This window comes from Salvelinus sp. IW2-2015, linkage group LG19 (genome assembly GCF_002910315.2).
Source record: "Salvelinus sp. IW2-2015 linkage group LG19, ASM291031v2, whole genome shotgun sequence".
In the NCBI taxonomy this organism is placed as follows: Eukaryota; Metazoa; Chordata; class Actinopteri; order Salmoniformes; family Salmonidae; genus Salvelinus; species Salvelinus sp. IW2-2015.
In genome coordinates this window covers 29,689,185-29,704,236 of record NC_036859.1, presented here as the reverse complement: position 1 = coordinate 29,704,236, position 15,052 = coordinate 29,689,185, and the positions used below count along the sequence as shown (strand labels likewise).

Sequence of the window (15,052 nt, the reverse complement as noted above, 5' to 3'; positions counted from 1 at the left end):
GTAGCACACAGAGCCGTAGCACAGAGAGCCATAGGTTAGTGACTCAATATGCTCGGGGATTTCTCCAAAAACCACAAGAAGGAGAATGGTAGCATAGTTCTGCATAGCCAGTTTGTAGCAGTAAACAACAATGAATGTCAGCTCGAAGTTCAAAGTTAAGTCATCCAAAATGTGCTTTCTGGCAGTACAAAGAGGCTTGTGCTGGCGGCCTGGTTAGGCCATAGGATTTGATTGAAGCATAGCGAGTGTGACTGACTGGGTTGGAACCCGGTGCATCTGTGTGTCACGACAATACTTTGTTAGTCCACTGAGCTAAAACCTAGGCATTAGGGCCTTATTAAGCACGGTTACTCATCACGCGAGTGTGTTGAAATTTGTCTAACTACCTCTGCAGAGCACACAGAGAGCCTAGGGAAGCAGGCTGGGGGCTGCTGATTGAGTCATGCCAGGCAGCATTAAGAATGGAGGAAGAGCTGCACTGTAGATAACAGACTGCTGCTGCTGCACTACTGTCTGGATTATAGTCCCTTCAGTCCTCCTCTGTGACCTGCAGGAGAGGGGGAGAGAGAGGAGGAGAGGAGAGAGGTGGAGGAAAGAGTGTGTGTGCATGGTGTGTGGACACAGCCAGTTAGCAATAGAGTCGCTAATTTGTTCTCAAATCTAGTTCATGTCACTCAACCACCTTCCCTTTCAAAAGGACTGTAGATTACCCTACTGTTCCCCAATCTGAACTACTTGTACACTGAACCTGCACAGTACAGGGATAAAGCTGATAAGGCCTGACACAAGACCCAGTAAGGCAGTTATATAACAATAAATAACCACAGCATTGTGTGCATATCTCGAGGATGTGAATAKAGCTCAAAGAAGACTGAGAATCTATGACTAGGTACAGAAAATACCTCTGCTCAGGCAAACCCCTAATTCGACTGCAATTACTCTGAGCCTACAGTATCATTGTTTAATCAAGCAATGTCATGCTCAAAATTCTTTGAACCATTATGGAGGTTTTTGAAGTGTTTCTGTGTGTTTGAATGCTCTGCATGCGCTCAGTGGGCACAAACCTGGAGAAAGAGATATGAAACAGATGATGTCCTACCTGAAGTTGTCCAATACGAAACACCCATTTTATTTTCCTGTTTCAAACTGTTTTGCTACATTGTGGCCTGCTGAACATGACGCAGTCCTGTCTGTGTGTCATGTCTCTGTGGAAGAGGGCAGCATGTATGAGGAGGGCATCGGGAATGAGGGAGCATGTATGAGGAGAGCATCGGGAATGAGGGCAGCATGTTGAGGAGAGCATCGGAATGAGGGCAGCATGTATGAGGAGAGCATCGGGAATGAGGGCAGCATGTATGAGGAGAGCATCGTGGAATGAGGGCAAGCAGTGTATGAGGAGAGCATCGGGAATGAGGGCAGGCATGTATGAGGAGAGCATCGGGAATGAGGGCAGCATGTATGAGGAGAGCATCGGGAATGAGGGCAGCATGTATGAGGAGAGCATCGGAATGAGGGAGCATGTATGAGGAGAGCATCGGGAATGAGGGCAAGCATGTAATGAGGAGAGCATCGGGAATGAGGGCAGCATGTATGAGGAGAGCATCGGGAATGAGGGCAGCATGTATGAGGAGAGCATCGGGAATGAGGGCAGCAGCTGTAGCGACAAAGACTTTTTCAGACATAGTGAATGTAGGCTTCTGTCTTTCCCATTCTTAAGTATTTAATGTCTTTTTTTATATACCCTACCATCCAAACCCTAATTGGAGTAAACTAAAGGACAACAATACTTCTACCGCTACTTACAGCTATTTTTGCTCACATCTACGGTACCTGTAGTTAAATAACTATACAGTATATACTCTACATTCCTAATTTCCTCTTACTTCAAGTGCAAGTATTTAATGTCTTTATTGAAGGAGCAGACTGTTTTTTGTTGGTCTGTTATTCAGTCTAAGTGACAGAATTAAAAAGCCATTTTGGGCTGACCAATGTAGACATTTTCAAATACATGCGTCTTAAAAGGTTTATGTCACAAAATATAGATCTGAAATCTTTTGGACATCAGARCAATGTTGAGGAAATCCTATTTAAGCTAGGACAGGATATTCATATGATAGGTAAGATATATAAAACCTCTATCCAACTGACAATCTCTTCGAAAAAAAATATTAACTATTGGAACCAAGACTTAAAAAGAACAGATATTGGCACAAGATGGAGGGAATGTTGGAACATACACTGAACATTAAGAACACCTGCTCTTTCCATGACAGACTGACCAGGTGAATCCAGGTGAAAGCTATGATCCCTTATTGATGTCACTTGTTCAATCCACTTCAATCAGTGTAGATAAAGGTGAGGAGACAGGCTAAAGAAGGACTTTTAAGCCTTGAGACAATTGAGACATGGATTGTGTATGTGTGCCATTCAGAGGAAGAATGGGCAAGTCAAAAGACGTAAGTGCTTTTGAACAGGGTATGGTAGTAGGTGCCAGGTGCACCGGTTTCTGTCAGGAATTGGAACGCTGCTGGGTTTTTCAAGCCCAACAGTTTCTMGTGTGTATCAAACTCCATCCATCCATCTTGACACAACTGTGGTAGGCATTGAAGTCAACACGGGCGAGCATCTCTGTGGAACGGTTTTGACAACTTGTAGAGTCAATGCCCCGACAAATTGAGGCTTGGGGGGGGGTGTTCCTAATGTTTGGTATACTCTGTGTAGCTAAAACAATTACAGTTAACAATAAATGTAAGCTTATTTATACCCCCTTTCCCTTTTCAGAGTACAGCATGGCAAATACCTTCACAGTGGCACTGAGGGTGGCAGAGGAGGCCATCGACGAGGCCATCTACAAGGCAGAGGGATACACCGACAATCAGGTAACATATTCTGCGGCAGTCAGTCGGTCAGTCTGTCACTCATATGACTCAGAGTGTAACGGCTTTCGTTGGTGGAAGGAGAGGAGGACCAAAATGCAGCGTGGTACATTTCCATCATATAATTTAATCRAGAATGAATACAAAAGAACAAGCGAATAAATGAAAACCGAAACAGTCCCGTATGGTACTAACACAGGAAACAATCACCCACAAAACACAATAGAAAACAGGCTACCTAAATATGGCTCCCAATCAGAGACAACGACTGACACCTGTAAAATCTTGCATATCCGAAACCACTTTTAAAAACAGTTTACAGGATCTTATTATTTTATATTTATCGACTGTCTATCTGACTTCGCTGTTGTTCTCTCCAGGATATGCAGAGCGAAGCAAGGTATTTGCGGGACCACAGGGAGGARCTGATTGAGGAGCTGGCCACAACCATCGTACAGAAAGTAAGTACCATTTAATTTCAATTCAATTCAATTAAACTCAACTCAACTCAATTCCATCCTAGATCATCCGGCGGARGAAGAACCTGGTTGAGATGAAGCCAGACTGTGACCTGGACTGGCCCCCAGGCAACCAGAGTGGTGAAAAGCCTTTGGCTTCAAGCTGCCCCAGCTCCCAGCCCCAGACCACCACATCAGTCCACGCCAAGGTATGGAGCGTAAGGTGGTTCAGGGAACTACACTGATGTGATCAGTAACCTTGCCYAGGCTTCAGTTCAGAGGGCTAACACAGTATTGTGGTGTGCAGATGACCCAGGTGGCCGAACCTCKATAGCCAGGCTTCTTTCTTCATGTTCGTTCAGAAAGCAGCGTGATAAACGAGACATGGTGACTCGAGACTATGGTTTGCCCAACATGAAGACTTGTGTTGGCYGATGACCAGGCTTTAGCTTAGCAGGCTAACACTGTTAAAAACCCAGTCTGTCACATAAGACCAGAACATAATACAGTATATGGAGTGTGACTTGGTTGGTTATCTTTACCTCTCTTTACCCATATTTAAGTGTGTGTATTTACCTCGGCGGTCTCGCTCTGCCTCCCTTCTGGATGATAACGTTGTGATGCAGTGCTCTGGGGTTTCCCAGGACTCTCAGCAGGGGCTGAAAGAGGAGGGAGGAGCGGCAGGGTTGCCCAGCTGGAAGAGTATTGACCGCCTGGACAACTCCAGTAAGAGCCTGCTGGCCAATGCAATTTACTATTCACACACATCTTTACAAAATGTCTTTAGTACACACACCTTATGTAGTAAGTTTCAGAGTTACCTGTTGGTGATGTACTCTAGCTAGAGACTGGTGGCTAAAGGCTCCCTCCTTTGTGGTTGTGTGTCCGCCTGTCTATCTGCTGTGTGTGTGTGTGTGTGTGTGTGTGTGTGTGTGTGTGTGTGTGTGTGTGTGTGGGTGTGTGTGTGTGTGTGTGTGTGTGTGTGTGGTGTGTGTGTGGTGTGTGTGGTGTGTGTGTGTGTGTGTTGTGTGTGTGTGTTTGGTGTGTTTGTGTTGCCGTGCTGGTGTGTGTGTTTACATGTCTGTCTGTGGTGAGATGCAAACAAATCCACACAATTCTGTGTGTGTGGTATCTGTCCCTGGTGTGTGTGAGGTGCGTCCTCAGTGCTGAAGAGCCCAGACGGGAACTGGATCGCCCAGCAGAGCACACAGCTGTCTCGGCCCAGCCTGCTGACCAAGAGGAAGTCGCTGGTATTCAGTGTCCTGGAGTGGGAATTCGGTGCGATATCCGCCTGCGACGAAATGTGTTCGTACGACGCCGAGGGGGCCTGGGACGCTGCCCTGCTGGAGATACGCAGGAAGATGACYTCCAACRCCAACAACAACCAGGGGTCAGAGGCTCCAGACGCCCAGGCCTCTGCTGGCCAGCAACCCAGCATCCCATCACCCTCGCTGGGCCACCACGCCAGCACGAACACCCTCGACTTCGAGTCTGAGGTAGGAGAAGGTCACGTTGGGGGTCAAGGGTCGAAGCTCCAGAAGCTTCATCTCGCCTCCCTGAAGAGAGAAAGAGATCGGGAGGAAGAGAGGTTATGGCATATGGAGGTGGAGATGGAGATGAAGAGTGGAAGAGAGTAAAGAGGAGAAGCAGACAAAGGAGAGGGATGGATTTGGAGGAGGAGAGTCAACACAGGAGGAGAGTCAATTTGGCTAGTCAGGTCAGAGGCACAGAGTTCTCATCCACTGAAGATGAGTTGGACAGAGTGGGTAGGGGGAGGAGGAATGGGAGGAAGAGAGGATGGAGGAGAGAGCTGAAGAGAGGGAGGGAGAAGGAGGAGAGGAGCTGACCATCAAGATGCATATGCTGGCTTGCCAATTCACACAGTTGTCATCAACAGAGGACGAGCTTGACCAAGTGGGTCTCAGCGATGGAGAGATGGAGGAGAAGAGAGAAAGAGAGAGGGATGTAGAGAAGGAAGAGCTGACATTTTCATTCACAGAGGATGATCTGGATAGAAGTGGGTTTTAATGGTGGAGAGAGAAGGAGGAGGAGAGAAGGAGAGTAGAGGAGGAGAGAGAAGGAGGGAGAGAAGGAGGAGGAGAGGGAGGAGAGAGAAGGAGGAGGAGAGAGGGAGGAGAGATGGAGGAAGAGAGGGAGGAGAGAAAAGGAGGAGGAGAGCGGGAGGAGAGGGAGAGGAGAGAAGGAGGAGAGAGAAGGAGGAAGGAGAGAAGGGAGGAGGAGAGAGGGAGGAGAGAGAAGGAGGAGGAGAGAGGAGCAGGAGAGAGGGAGGAGAGATGGAGGAAGAGAAAGAGGAGAGAGAAGGAGGAGGAGAGAGGTAGGAGACAGTCGCGGAGGCTCTGTGGGAGATGAAGGGAGATAAATAGGAACTGATCTCCAAGTTGAGAGACCTGGCCAGTCTCGTTAGCGCCTCCCAATTCTCGTCTAACAGGAGGAGGAGAGAGCAGAGAGGAGTGTAGGAGACATAATTAAGTTATCAGAGATAGTGACAGAGGTGGTCGGAGAGAGATGTAGAGAAAGGGGGGGAAAGTTGCATGGAGAAAGATGGGGAGAGATGGAGGGAGAGAGGAGGAGGGGACAAGTGGAGATGGAGAAGCCCTGGCACCTGGGAGTGATGATGGTGGTGGAGGGGAGGATGATGAACGAGAAGAGGTGTGATAGAATCAGCGAACTAGACGTGAGACTGTTTGACTTTTAGGATGAGAGTGAGAAAGAGGGAGAGCTGCAACATGAAGAGACAGACACAAAGGTAGAGAAAGAGGAAGAGAAAGAGGGAAACGACGGTACAGAGGATGATGGAGATGATGTTTGAAGGAGGGAAGGAAGGAAAGAGGCTAGGGGAAGCAGAGATAAAGGTGGACGGTGGGATGGGAGAGACAGCAGTGGGAGGACAAGAGCGAGAAAGAACAGAAAGTGTGGACACTGTGGAAGAAGGTGTTATTTGATAACATCACTTGCAGCCTAGTGAACACACTGGGTGGAATGGAGGGAGAGATGGTGATGGACCTAGAAAGAGAAGAGAGAGGAGAGGAAAATAATAACATAACATTTAGAGAAAAATAGTCAAAGGAAGAGGTAGATTAATATCTAATGAATAAGATACTAATGCTAGAACAGCTATCAGGCAGGTTTGGCACTTTGCATAAGACAGGAGTCAAACCTGTAGAAAGGGTTTCCCCTGTGTTCAGGAGGAGATACTGAATGTAAGAAACMAAGTACCTAGCTTTACCTCTAGAGATACAGTATATGGCTATGCAATTCTTCTGACATTTCTAACCTGAAAGCAACTAACAGCTGTAACACTATGTGCTTGCTACTCTAGACTCTTTTACTTTCCCTTACTTGTCTTTTCCTTTCTCTTCCTCTGTCCTTCCTTGTTGCATTGCTTCATGTTAGGATAGACCTAATGACAAGGGCCTAGAAAACACACTCCAGTTCCTTTMTGATTTGCTACAGCAGGTGACATCACAAACTAACTGGTATCTTGGCCTTTACCAAGAGCAACTGGGATAGCGCTATGAATCCAATCAATCAACCAACCAATCAATCAACCAATCAATGAAACACTATTTATTCATCTTTGTTCTTTGGCTTTTCTCTGCTCGTTTAAAACTCTTATTCTCACATTAATGGATGTGTTACACGCATAAACAGAAGGCTTTTGGGGTTTGTCTAAAAGTTGTGTTAATCCAAACCTTTGTGTGTGTGTGTGTGTGTGTGTGTGTGTGTGTGTGTGTGTGTGTGTGTGTGTGTGTGTGTGTGTGTGTGTGTGTGTGTGTGTGTGTGTGTGTGTGTGTGTGTGTGTGTGTAGAGGTACTCGGAGGTGTCACTGCACAATATCACCACTGAGGTGCTGAAGGTGTTAAACGCGACAGAGGACCGACTCCAGGGGGTGGAGGGAGATGACTGCACCCCCTCACTGTCCCCCAACATTGACACAAAGAGGCTGGACAAACAACTCAGCAGACTGGAAGAGAATGTCAGTTTGTCTGCCTGTCTGTCTGTCTGTCAGTTCGTTCTTTCAAAATACAATGCATTCGGAAAGTATTCAGACCCCTTGACTTTTTCTACATTTTGTTRTGTTACAGCTTTATTCTAAAATTTATTAAATAGTTTTCCCCCTCATCAATCTAGTACACACAATATCCCATAATGACAAACCAAAAACAAGTTKTTGTTAAAAAATAAATAAAAATACACAGCTGAAATAAACCGGTTTCAGACCCTTTACTCAGTACTTTGTTGAAGCACCGTTGGCGGCGATTACAGCCTTTAATCTTCTTAGGTATGATGCTTCAAGCTTGGCACATCTGTATTTGGGGAGTTTCTCCCATTTTTCTCTGCAGATCCTCTCAAGCTCTGTCAGGTTGGATGGGGAGCGTCGCTGCACAACTATTTTCATGTCCCTCCAGAGATGTTCGATCGGGTTCAAGTCGRGGCTCTGGCTGGGCCACTCAAGGACATTCAGAGACTTGTCCCAAAGCCACTCCTGCGTTGTCTTGGCTGTGTGCTTAGGGTCTTTGTCCTGTTGTAAGAGGAACCTTTGCCCCAGTCTGAGGTCCTGAGGAAGKTTCTCCCATCTCCACRGAGGAMCTCTGGAGCTCTGTTAGGGTGATCATCGGGTTCTTTGTCACCTCCCTGACCAAGGCCCTTCTCCCCCGATTGCTCAGTTTGRCCAGGCGGCCAGCTCTAGGAAGAGTCTTGGTGGTTCCAAACTTCTTCCATTTAAGAATGATGGAGGCTGGGGTCTCCCGAATGGCGCAGCGGTCCAAGGCACTGCGTCGCAGTACTAGAGGCGTCACTACAGACCAGGGTTTGATCCCGTGCTGTATCACAACAGGATTGTGTTCGAGGCACAGATCTTGGGAAGGGTACCAAAACATTGTTTGTAGTATATAAAGGTGGTTAAAAAAATACATAAATAAATGATGGAGGCCATTGTGTTCTTGGGGACCTTCAATGCTGCAAAACATTTTTTTGGTACACTTTGCATATCTGTGCCAAYGGACAATTCCTTCAACCTCATAGCTTGGTTTTTGCTCTGATATGCATTGTCAACTGAGGGACCTTAAATACACAGGTGTGTGCCTTTCCAAATCGTTTTCAATCAATTGAATTTACCACCGGTGGACTCCAATCAAGTTGTAGAAACATCTCAACGACGATCAATGGAAACAGGATGCACCTGAGCTCAATTTCGAGTCTCATAGCAAAGGGTCTGAATACTTATGTAAATAAGSTATTTCTGTTTTTTAAAACCTGTCTTTGTCATGAACGTCGTAGAGAGGAGACCAAGGCRCAGCGTGATTTGAATACATACTTAATAAAGWAATATACTGAACAAACRAAAATACAAAACAACAAAACGAACGTGACCGCTATAAACAATGAGTGCTGACATGCAACATCACATAGACTTTAACCCACCAAACCAAAATGGAAAATGGCAACCTAAATAGGATCCCCAATCAGAGACAACGATAAACAGCTGCCTCTGATTGGGRACCAATCTAGGCCACCATAGACCTACATATGTCTAGACTAGACACACACACCTAGACATACAAAAAACCCTAGACAAGACAAAAAAACACACATACCACTCTCGTCACACCCTGACCAAACCAAAATGATAAAGAAAACAAAGAATACTAAGGTCAGGGCGTGACAGTCTTCACTTTGTCATTATGGGGTATTGTGTGTAGATTGATGAGTGAAAAACATTTTTTTATCCATTTTAGAATAAGGCTGTAACGTAACAAAATGTGGGTCATGGGTCTGAATTCTTTCCGAATGCACTGTATCTTACGTTCAYTGTGGGTTTAAGAATGGTGTGTGATGCTAACCTTTGTTAATGTTATACAACTGAAATGACCACAGTCTGTCTGTACAAACTGAACTGTGCCCACCAGGTGTATGTGGTGGCGGGCACAGCTTACGGTTTGGAGGCGGAGCTTGGCGACCTGGAGGACTGTGCCCGGGCCGTCGGCGGTGCCACCTCAGACCTGGAGCTGTCCTACCTGGAGGAGCAGGTGGCAACGGCTTCCGCCCAGGTCCAGCAGTCTGACCTCCAGGTTTGTGTTCAAGTCTGGATGTCCTCTGTGTCTCATACGGCGCATTCAGATAGTATTCACAACATTTTGTTGTGTTACAGYCGGAATTTAAAATGGATCAAATTGAGATTTTTTTGACACTGGCCTAAACACAATACCCCATAATGTCAAATTGGAATGTATTTCAATTTTCTTTTACAAATGAATTAAAAATGAAAAGCTGAAATGTCTTGGGTCAGTAAGTATTCAACCCCTTTGTCATGACAAGCCTAAATACACTACATGACTAAAAATATGTGGACATCCATTTCTACAATATTCATTACAATATTTAGTTGAGGTGTAGGGTTTAGTGAATGATTTGTCCCAAATACAATGCTTTTTACTAACTGCAGCTCTTTGTTAAATGTTGTGTAACGGATGTGAAATGGCTAGCTGGTTAGCGGGTACGCGCTAGTAGCGTTTCAATCAGTTACGTCACTTGCTCTGAAACTGGCGAGGGGACGGTTTAAAGTTATACTGTTACATTGCAGTCATTTCAGTCGCTGTAGTAGCTGACGTGTATAGTGTTGAGTCATCCACATACATAGACAAACTGGCTTTACTCAAAGCCAGTGGCGTGTCATTAGTAAAGATTGAGAACAGTAAAGGGCCTAAACAGCTGCCCTGGGGAATTCCTGATTCTACCTGGATTATGTTGGAGAGGCTTCCATTAAAGAACACCCTCTGTGTTCTGTTAGACAGGCAACTCTTTATCCACAATATAGCAGGGGGTGTAAAACCATAACACATAAGTTTTTCCAGCAGCAGACTATGATCGATAATGTCAAAAGCCGCACTGAAGTCTAACAAAACAGCCCCCACAATSTTTTTATCATCAATTTCTTTGCCAATCATCAGTCATTTGTGTAAGTGCYGTGCTTGTTGAATGTCCTTCCCTATAAAGCGTGTTGAAAGTCGGTTGTCAATTTGTTTACTGTAAAATAGCATTGTATCTGGTCAAACACCATTCTTTCCAGAAGTTTACTAAAGGTTGGTAACAGGCTGATTGGTCAGRTATATGAGCCAGGAAAGGGGACTTTACTATTCTTAGGTAGCGGAATGACTTTTGCTTCCCTCCAGGCCTGAGRGCACACACTTTCTAAAAGGCTTAAATTGAGGATATGGCAAATAGGAGTTGCAATATCATYCGCTACTTTCCTCAGTAATTTTCCATCCAGGTTGTCAGACCTCGTGGCTTGTCATTGTTGATAGACAACAATAATTGTTTCACCTCTTCCACACTCACTTTATKGAATTCAAAAGGTCAATGCTTGTTTTTCATAATTTGGTCAGATATACTGGGATGTGTAGTGTCAGCGTTTGTTGCTGTCATGTCATGCCTAAGTTTGCTAATCTTGCCAATAAAAAATTATTAAAATAGTTGGCAGAATCAGATGAATGAGGAATCTGATTCAATGAATGATTCAATGAATTCAATAAAAGATGGAGCTGAGTTTGCCTTTTTTCAAAAAGTAATTTAAGGTGCTCCAAAGCTTTTTACTGTCATTCTTTATATCATTTATTTGTGTTTCATAGTGTATTTTTTTAATTTTTTAATTTTTTATTTAGTTTAGTCACATGATTTCTCAATTTGCAGTACGTTTGAAATCGGTTGTGCTGCCAGACTTATTTGCCATTCCTTTTTCCTCATCCCGCTCAACCAGACCATTTTTCAATTCCTCATCAACCCAGGGGGATTTAACCATTTTTACAGTAATTTTGTTAATGGGTACATGCTTATTAGTAACTGGAATAAGACATTTCATGAATATGTCAAGTGCAGCGTTGGGTTGCTCCTCATTACACACCACAGACCAGCAAAKATTATTTACATCCTCAACATAAGAATCACTAAAAACGTATTGTATGACCTCTTATACACTATATTAGGCCCAGCCTTTGGAACTTAGATATGGCTACTATATTGTGATCACTACATCCTATAGATGTGGATACAGCTTTAAAGCTCATTTCTGCAGCATTAGTAAAGATGTGAGCAATACATKTTGATGATTTAATTCCTGTGCTGTTTGTAACTACCCTGGTAGYTTGACTGACAACCTGAWCCAGGTTGCAGGCACTGSTTACRGTTTGAAGTTTTTTCTTGAGTGGGCAGCTTGATGAAAGCCAGTCAATATTTAAATCACCCAGAAAATATACTTCTCTGTTGATATCACATACATTATCAAGCATTTCACACATATTATTCAGTTCCTTATCAACAAGAAGACAGTGAATGTTCCTAAATGGCCAAGGACAGTTTTGATGTAAATCTACTTGAAAATCGATGGCAAGACCTGAAAATGTTTGTCTAGCAATGATCAGATTTGAAAAAAGTGKTAAATAAATCAACATATATTTTATATTTGAGATTATTCAAACTCTTGATTAACACTTTTTTCGTTACTACAGTACATGATTCCATATGTGTTATTTCATAGTTTTGATTTCTTCACTATTATTTTACAATGTTGAAAATAGTAAAAATAAAGACATACCCTTGAATGAGTAGGTGTGTCCAAACYTTTGACTGGTACTGTACATCATAACAACTGTAGCAGTGAATAAATAAATGTCCTTTGGGGTGGAGGCAGAGTAAAGACTGTTGAGGGGGTGGGGGGGGACACTTACTATAGTAATTTTGTATTTTTTAATTAATAACTTCTTACGATGAGAATGTGCTCTTAATGACAGATTGTTAAAATGAGGGGAAATCAAAATACTGTATATCTTTTTTTTCTTACCCACCATAACAATTTCAATTATATCACTGCCAAATTTTGGGGTTGGTTTCCCCCAAAAAATGTATCTCCATTGATAAATACATAAAGAGCAAGGGCCAAACTATGTCATATGCCGAATTAGGAACCACTTTGGCCACCCTGCAAACATAGCCATGCATTTCTGGAATTGTCAGGTATTATATGTATGTACAGTACATGTATTTTAAATACATTTGACATAAAGTTAAATATATTGAAATGTATTTTTTTTTTCGTATAAAAGTGCAAGACTTTTGACCCGAGCCCATTGTGGCATTTCAGACGCAGTCTTTTACTTTGAAAAAATGGAGAAAGCAGGTGATTTTACCTGGGACTTTACTTTGGGTATGGTGAAATTAGAATTAGAAAATTGTATGTGTTTRTATGTTTGAATGTTGGTGATTATCACATAATAAAAAATATAAAATGTTTGAAAGAAAGAATTAGAAAGTGGTCCTTATGTTTGACATAAAAACATACACATTAAATTGTGCCTCTTAAGTCCTTTTAAGTTGATCTGAGTCAGATAATATGAATATTTCWACTTTGTTGTAGGTGTCGGAAATCACAGCCAGGATCGCAGCTCTGAAGATCGCAGGTCTCAACGTGGTCTCACAGAACCGCTTCTCTAAGCCCCAAGAACAGCCTAAGGTACTGGACCAGACCAGGCCACTTAGGACTAAGACCAGGAGGTTTTCCTGGTCAGCAGTTTGGGGTCAGGAAAAACTCCTGGTCCCTACTTGTCACTCACTACCAGCGTTTATCAAACACATACCTTGTGATTTTCTAACAAACTAATTAAGTGTCACGTGACTCTCTGCAGCCACAAACATTGGACTCTTCACGGCAAACGAGGAGGCGGCTACCTGCTCCACCCTTGAAGGGTTAGATATACATATGTCATTATATATGTCATATATAGGTAACTGCCAAAATAAAGGAAACACCAACATAAAGTGTCTTAGGATGCCGTTGGGCCACCACGAACCAGAACAGCTTCAGTGCACCTTGGCATAGATTCTACAAGTGTCTGGAACTCTATTGTTGGGATACGACACCATTCTTCCATGAGAAATTCCATTATTTGGTGTTTTGTTGATGGTGGTGGAAAATGCTGTCACGGGCCGCTCCAGAATCTCACATAAGTATTCAATTGGGTTGAGATCTGGTGACTGAGATGGCCATGGGATATGGCTTACATGTTCATCAAACTATTCAGTGACCACTCGTGCCCTGTGGATGGGGGCATTGTCATCCTATGAGGGCATAGCCATGGTAGCCAAAATAATGGCCTGCCCAGCATTTTTATACATGACCCTAAACATGATAGCATATTAATAGCTTAATTAACTCAGGAACCACAGCTGTGTGGAAGCAACTGCTTTCAATATACTTTGTATCCCTCATTCAAGTTTTTCCATTATTTTGGCAAGATAGTCACACATTTACTAGAATCACATTAGTTATTGTATTCAATAGAGTGTGTGGTCTCATGTTGTTCTGTATTTTGACCMACATGCCTTATCTCTTCTCAGATAAAGAAACCTAAGCCGGACTGACCGGGCATGTTGACCACTGCCATGACCCCTTGACTCCCCCCACACCAGTGCCTTGAGCCCCTTGTCCAGTCAGGACGGTGCCATCAGTGTCCAGTAAGGGGSTTGCTACCCTGCCACCAAGACACTACAGAGTACAGACTGACAGTTTTACCACTACTTCTGGCACTGTGGATAAAGACAAGAGTTGTAMATTTCTTAATAATGAGAGATAGTAGCTACATACTTTATGTAAATTTGAAATGTATTAAGTTAAGAAACAAAGCAGTTTTTATAGAATCTTTATCTTAAATATGCTGTTGAGTGAAATGTCAATCATCTCTTTGTTATTGGACCTTTCAACCAATCGGTGACCAGAGCCATTTTTCTATAGCTTAATGAGAATGTTGTTATGACGATGGAGATGTAACTCTAACAGATGTGTGGCTATTGTCTGAAAGGCAAGCTATGATTTATACTACTGCTTGTTTTAACATGTTTTTAACAGTTAACATATTTGATAAATATTTATAAAAGACACTGGTCTATCATTGTTGTGGGAACAATCATTACATAAAAGAGACAATTATTGAAATACGTGCAAAATAACATTCCTAATATCAATAAAACAATCAGCAGTGATTTGTCTTATACTGTATTAATTATCTGTTGAATATGGGTCACACAGAATATTATACTTTCAGGTATACAGAAAGTATCATATGGTTGTTAGTTCTTTGTAACCTTCTGCATCTGATGTATGAATTTACATTGTAAATTATGTACAATAAAATAAAAATTGTATTACTTTTGGCTTATCATTGTGCTCCTACAGATAGATGTTTCACTGTGTAGGCTACCTGTAGATGTCCACTATTACAATTGTATGAACAAAGTCATGAACTAAAGCCTTGAAGTAATCAATCTTGAGATTCATGCACACACAGAGCTTGCCTAACCTTACAGTTTAAGGAGTTGGAAAAATACGTTTGTTTGGGCTTTTGAGCCGAGGAAGTGGCACCAGTGTCTGACATTCCTCCTGTCCTGATGGAGCCTGGGACCTGCACACAGGAGGAAGATCTCAATTGCATAGTCCTCGCGTCCTCTCTCCCACCCCTCCAATGGGTTTTTGAGAAGGAGATGAGAGAGGACACGAGGAGTATGCAATTGAAATATTCCCAGGGCTTCTTACTAGAGAAGTAAAGGCCATCTTTATGGAAACAGACTTCAATAGTTCGTTGGCTGCATTTAGACAGGGAGCCCAATTCTAATCTTTTTTTTTCTCACTAAATTGGTCAATCGACCAAT

At 43.1% G+C, this 15,052-nt stretch overlaps 1 protein-coding gene across 2 annotated transcripts; it reads left to right on the top strand.

Annotated features, from left to right (window-relative positions):
* The first annotated feature begins 2,784 nt into the window (after positions 1-2,784).
* Positions 2,785-14,494, top strand: LOC111979514 (rab effector MyRIP-like). 2 transcript variants are annotated; one of them, XM_024010107.2, is made up of 10 exons: positions 2,785-2,879; positions 3,257-3,337; positions 3,400-3,543; positions 3,979-4,060; positions 4,499-4,830; positions 7,164-7,331; positions 9,265-9,426; positions 12,765-12,860; positions 13,033-13,093; positions 13,745-14,494. In XM_024010107.2, the coding sequence occupies exons 1-10, from the start codon at positions 2,790-2,792 to the stop codon at positions 13,756-13,758; spliced, it is 1,230 nt and encodes a 409-aa protein (XP_023865875.2). In that variant the 5' UTR covers positions 2,785-2,789; the 3' UTR covers positions 13,759-14,494. The 2 variants fall into 2 exon arrangements, with proteins under 2 accessions (XP_023865875.2, XP_023865876.2); XM_024010108.2 differs by lacking the exon at positions 13,033-13,093.
* Positions 14,495-15,052: the final 558 nt, after the last annotated feature.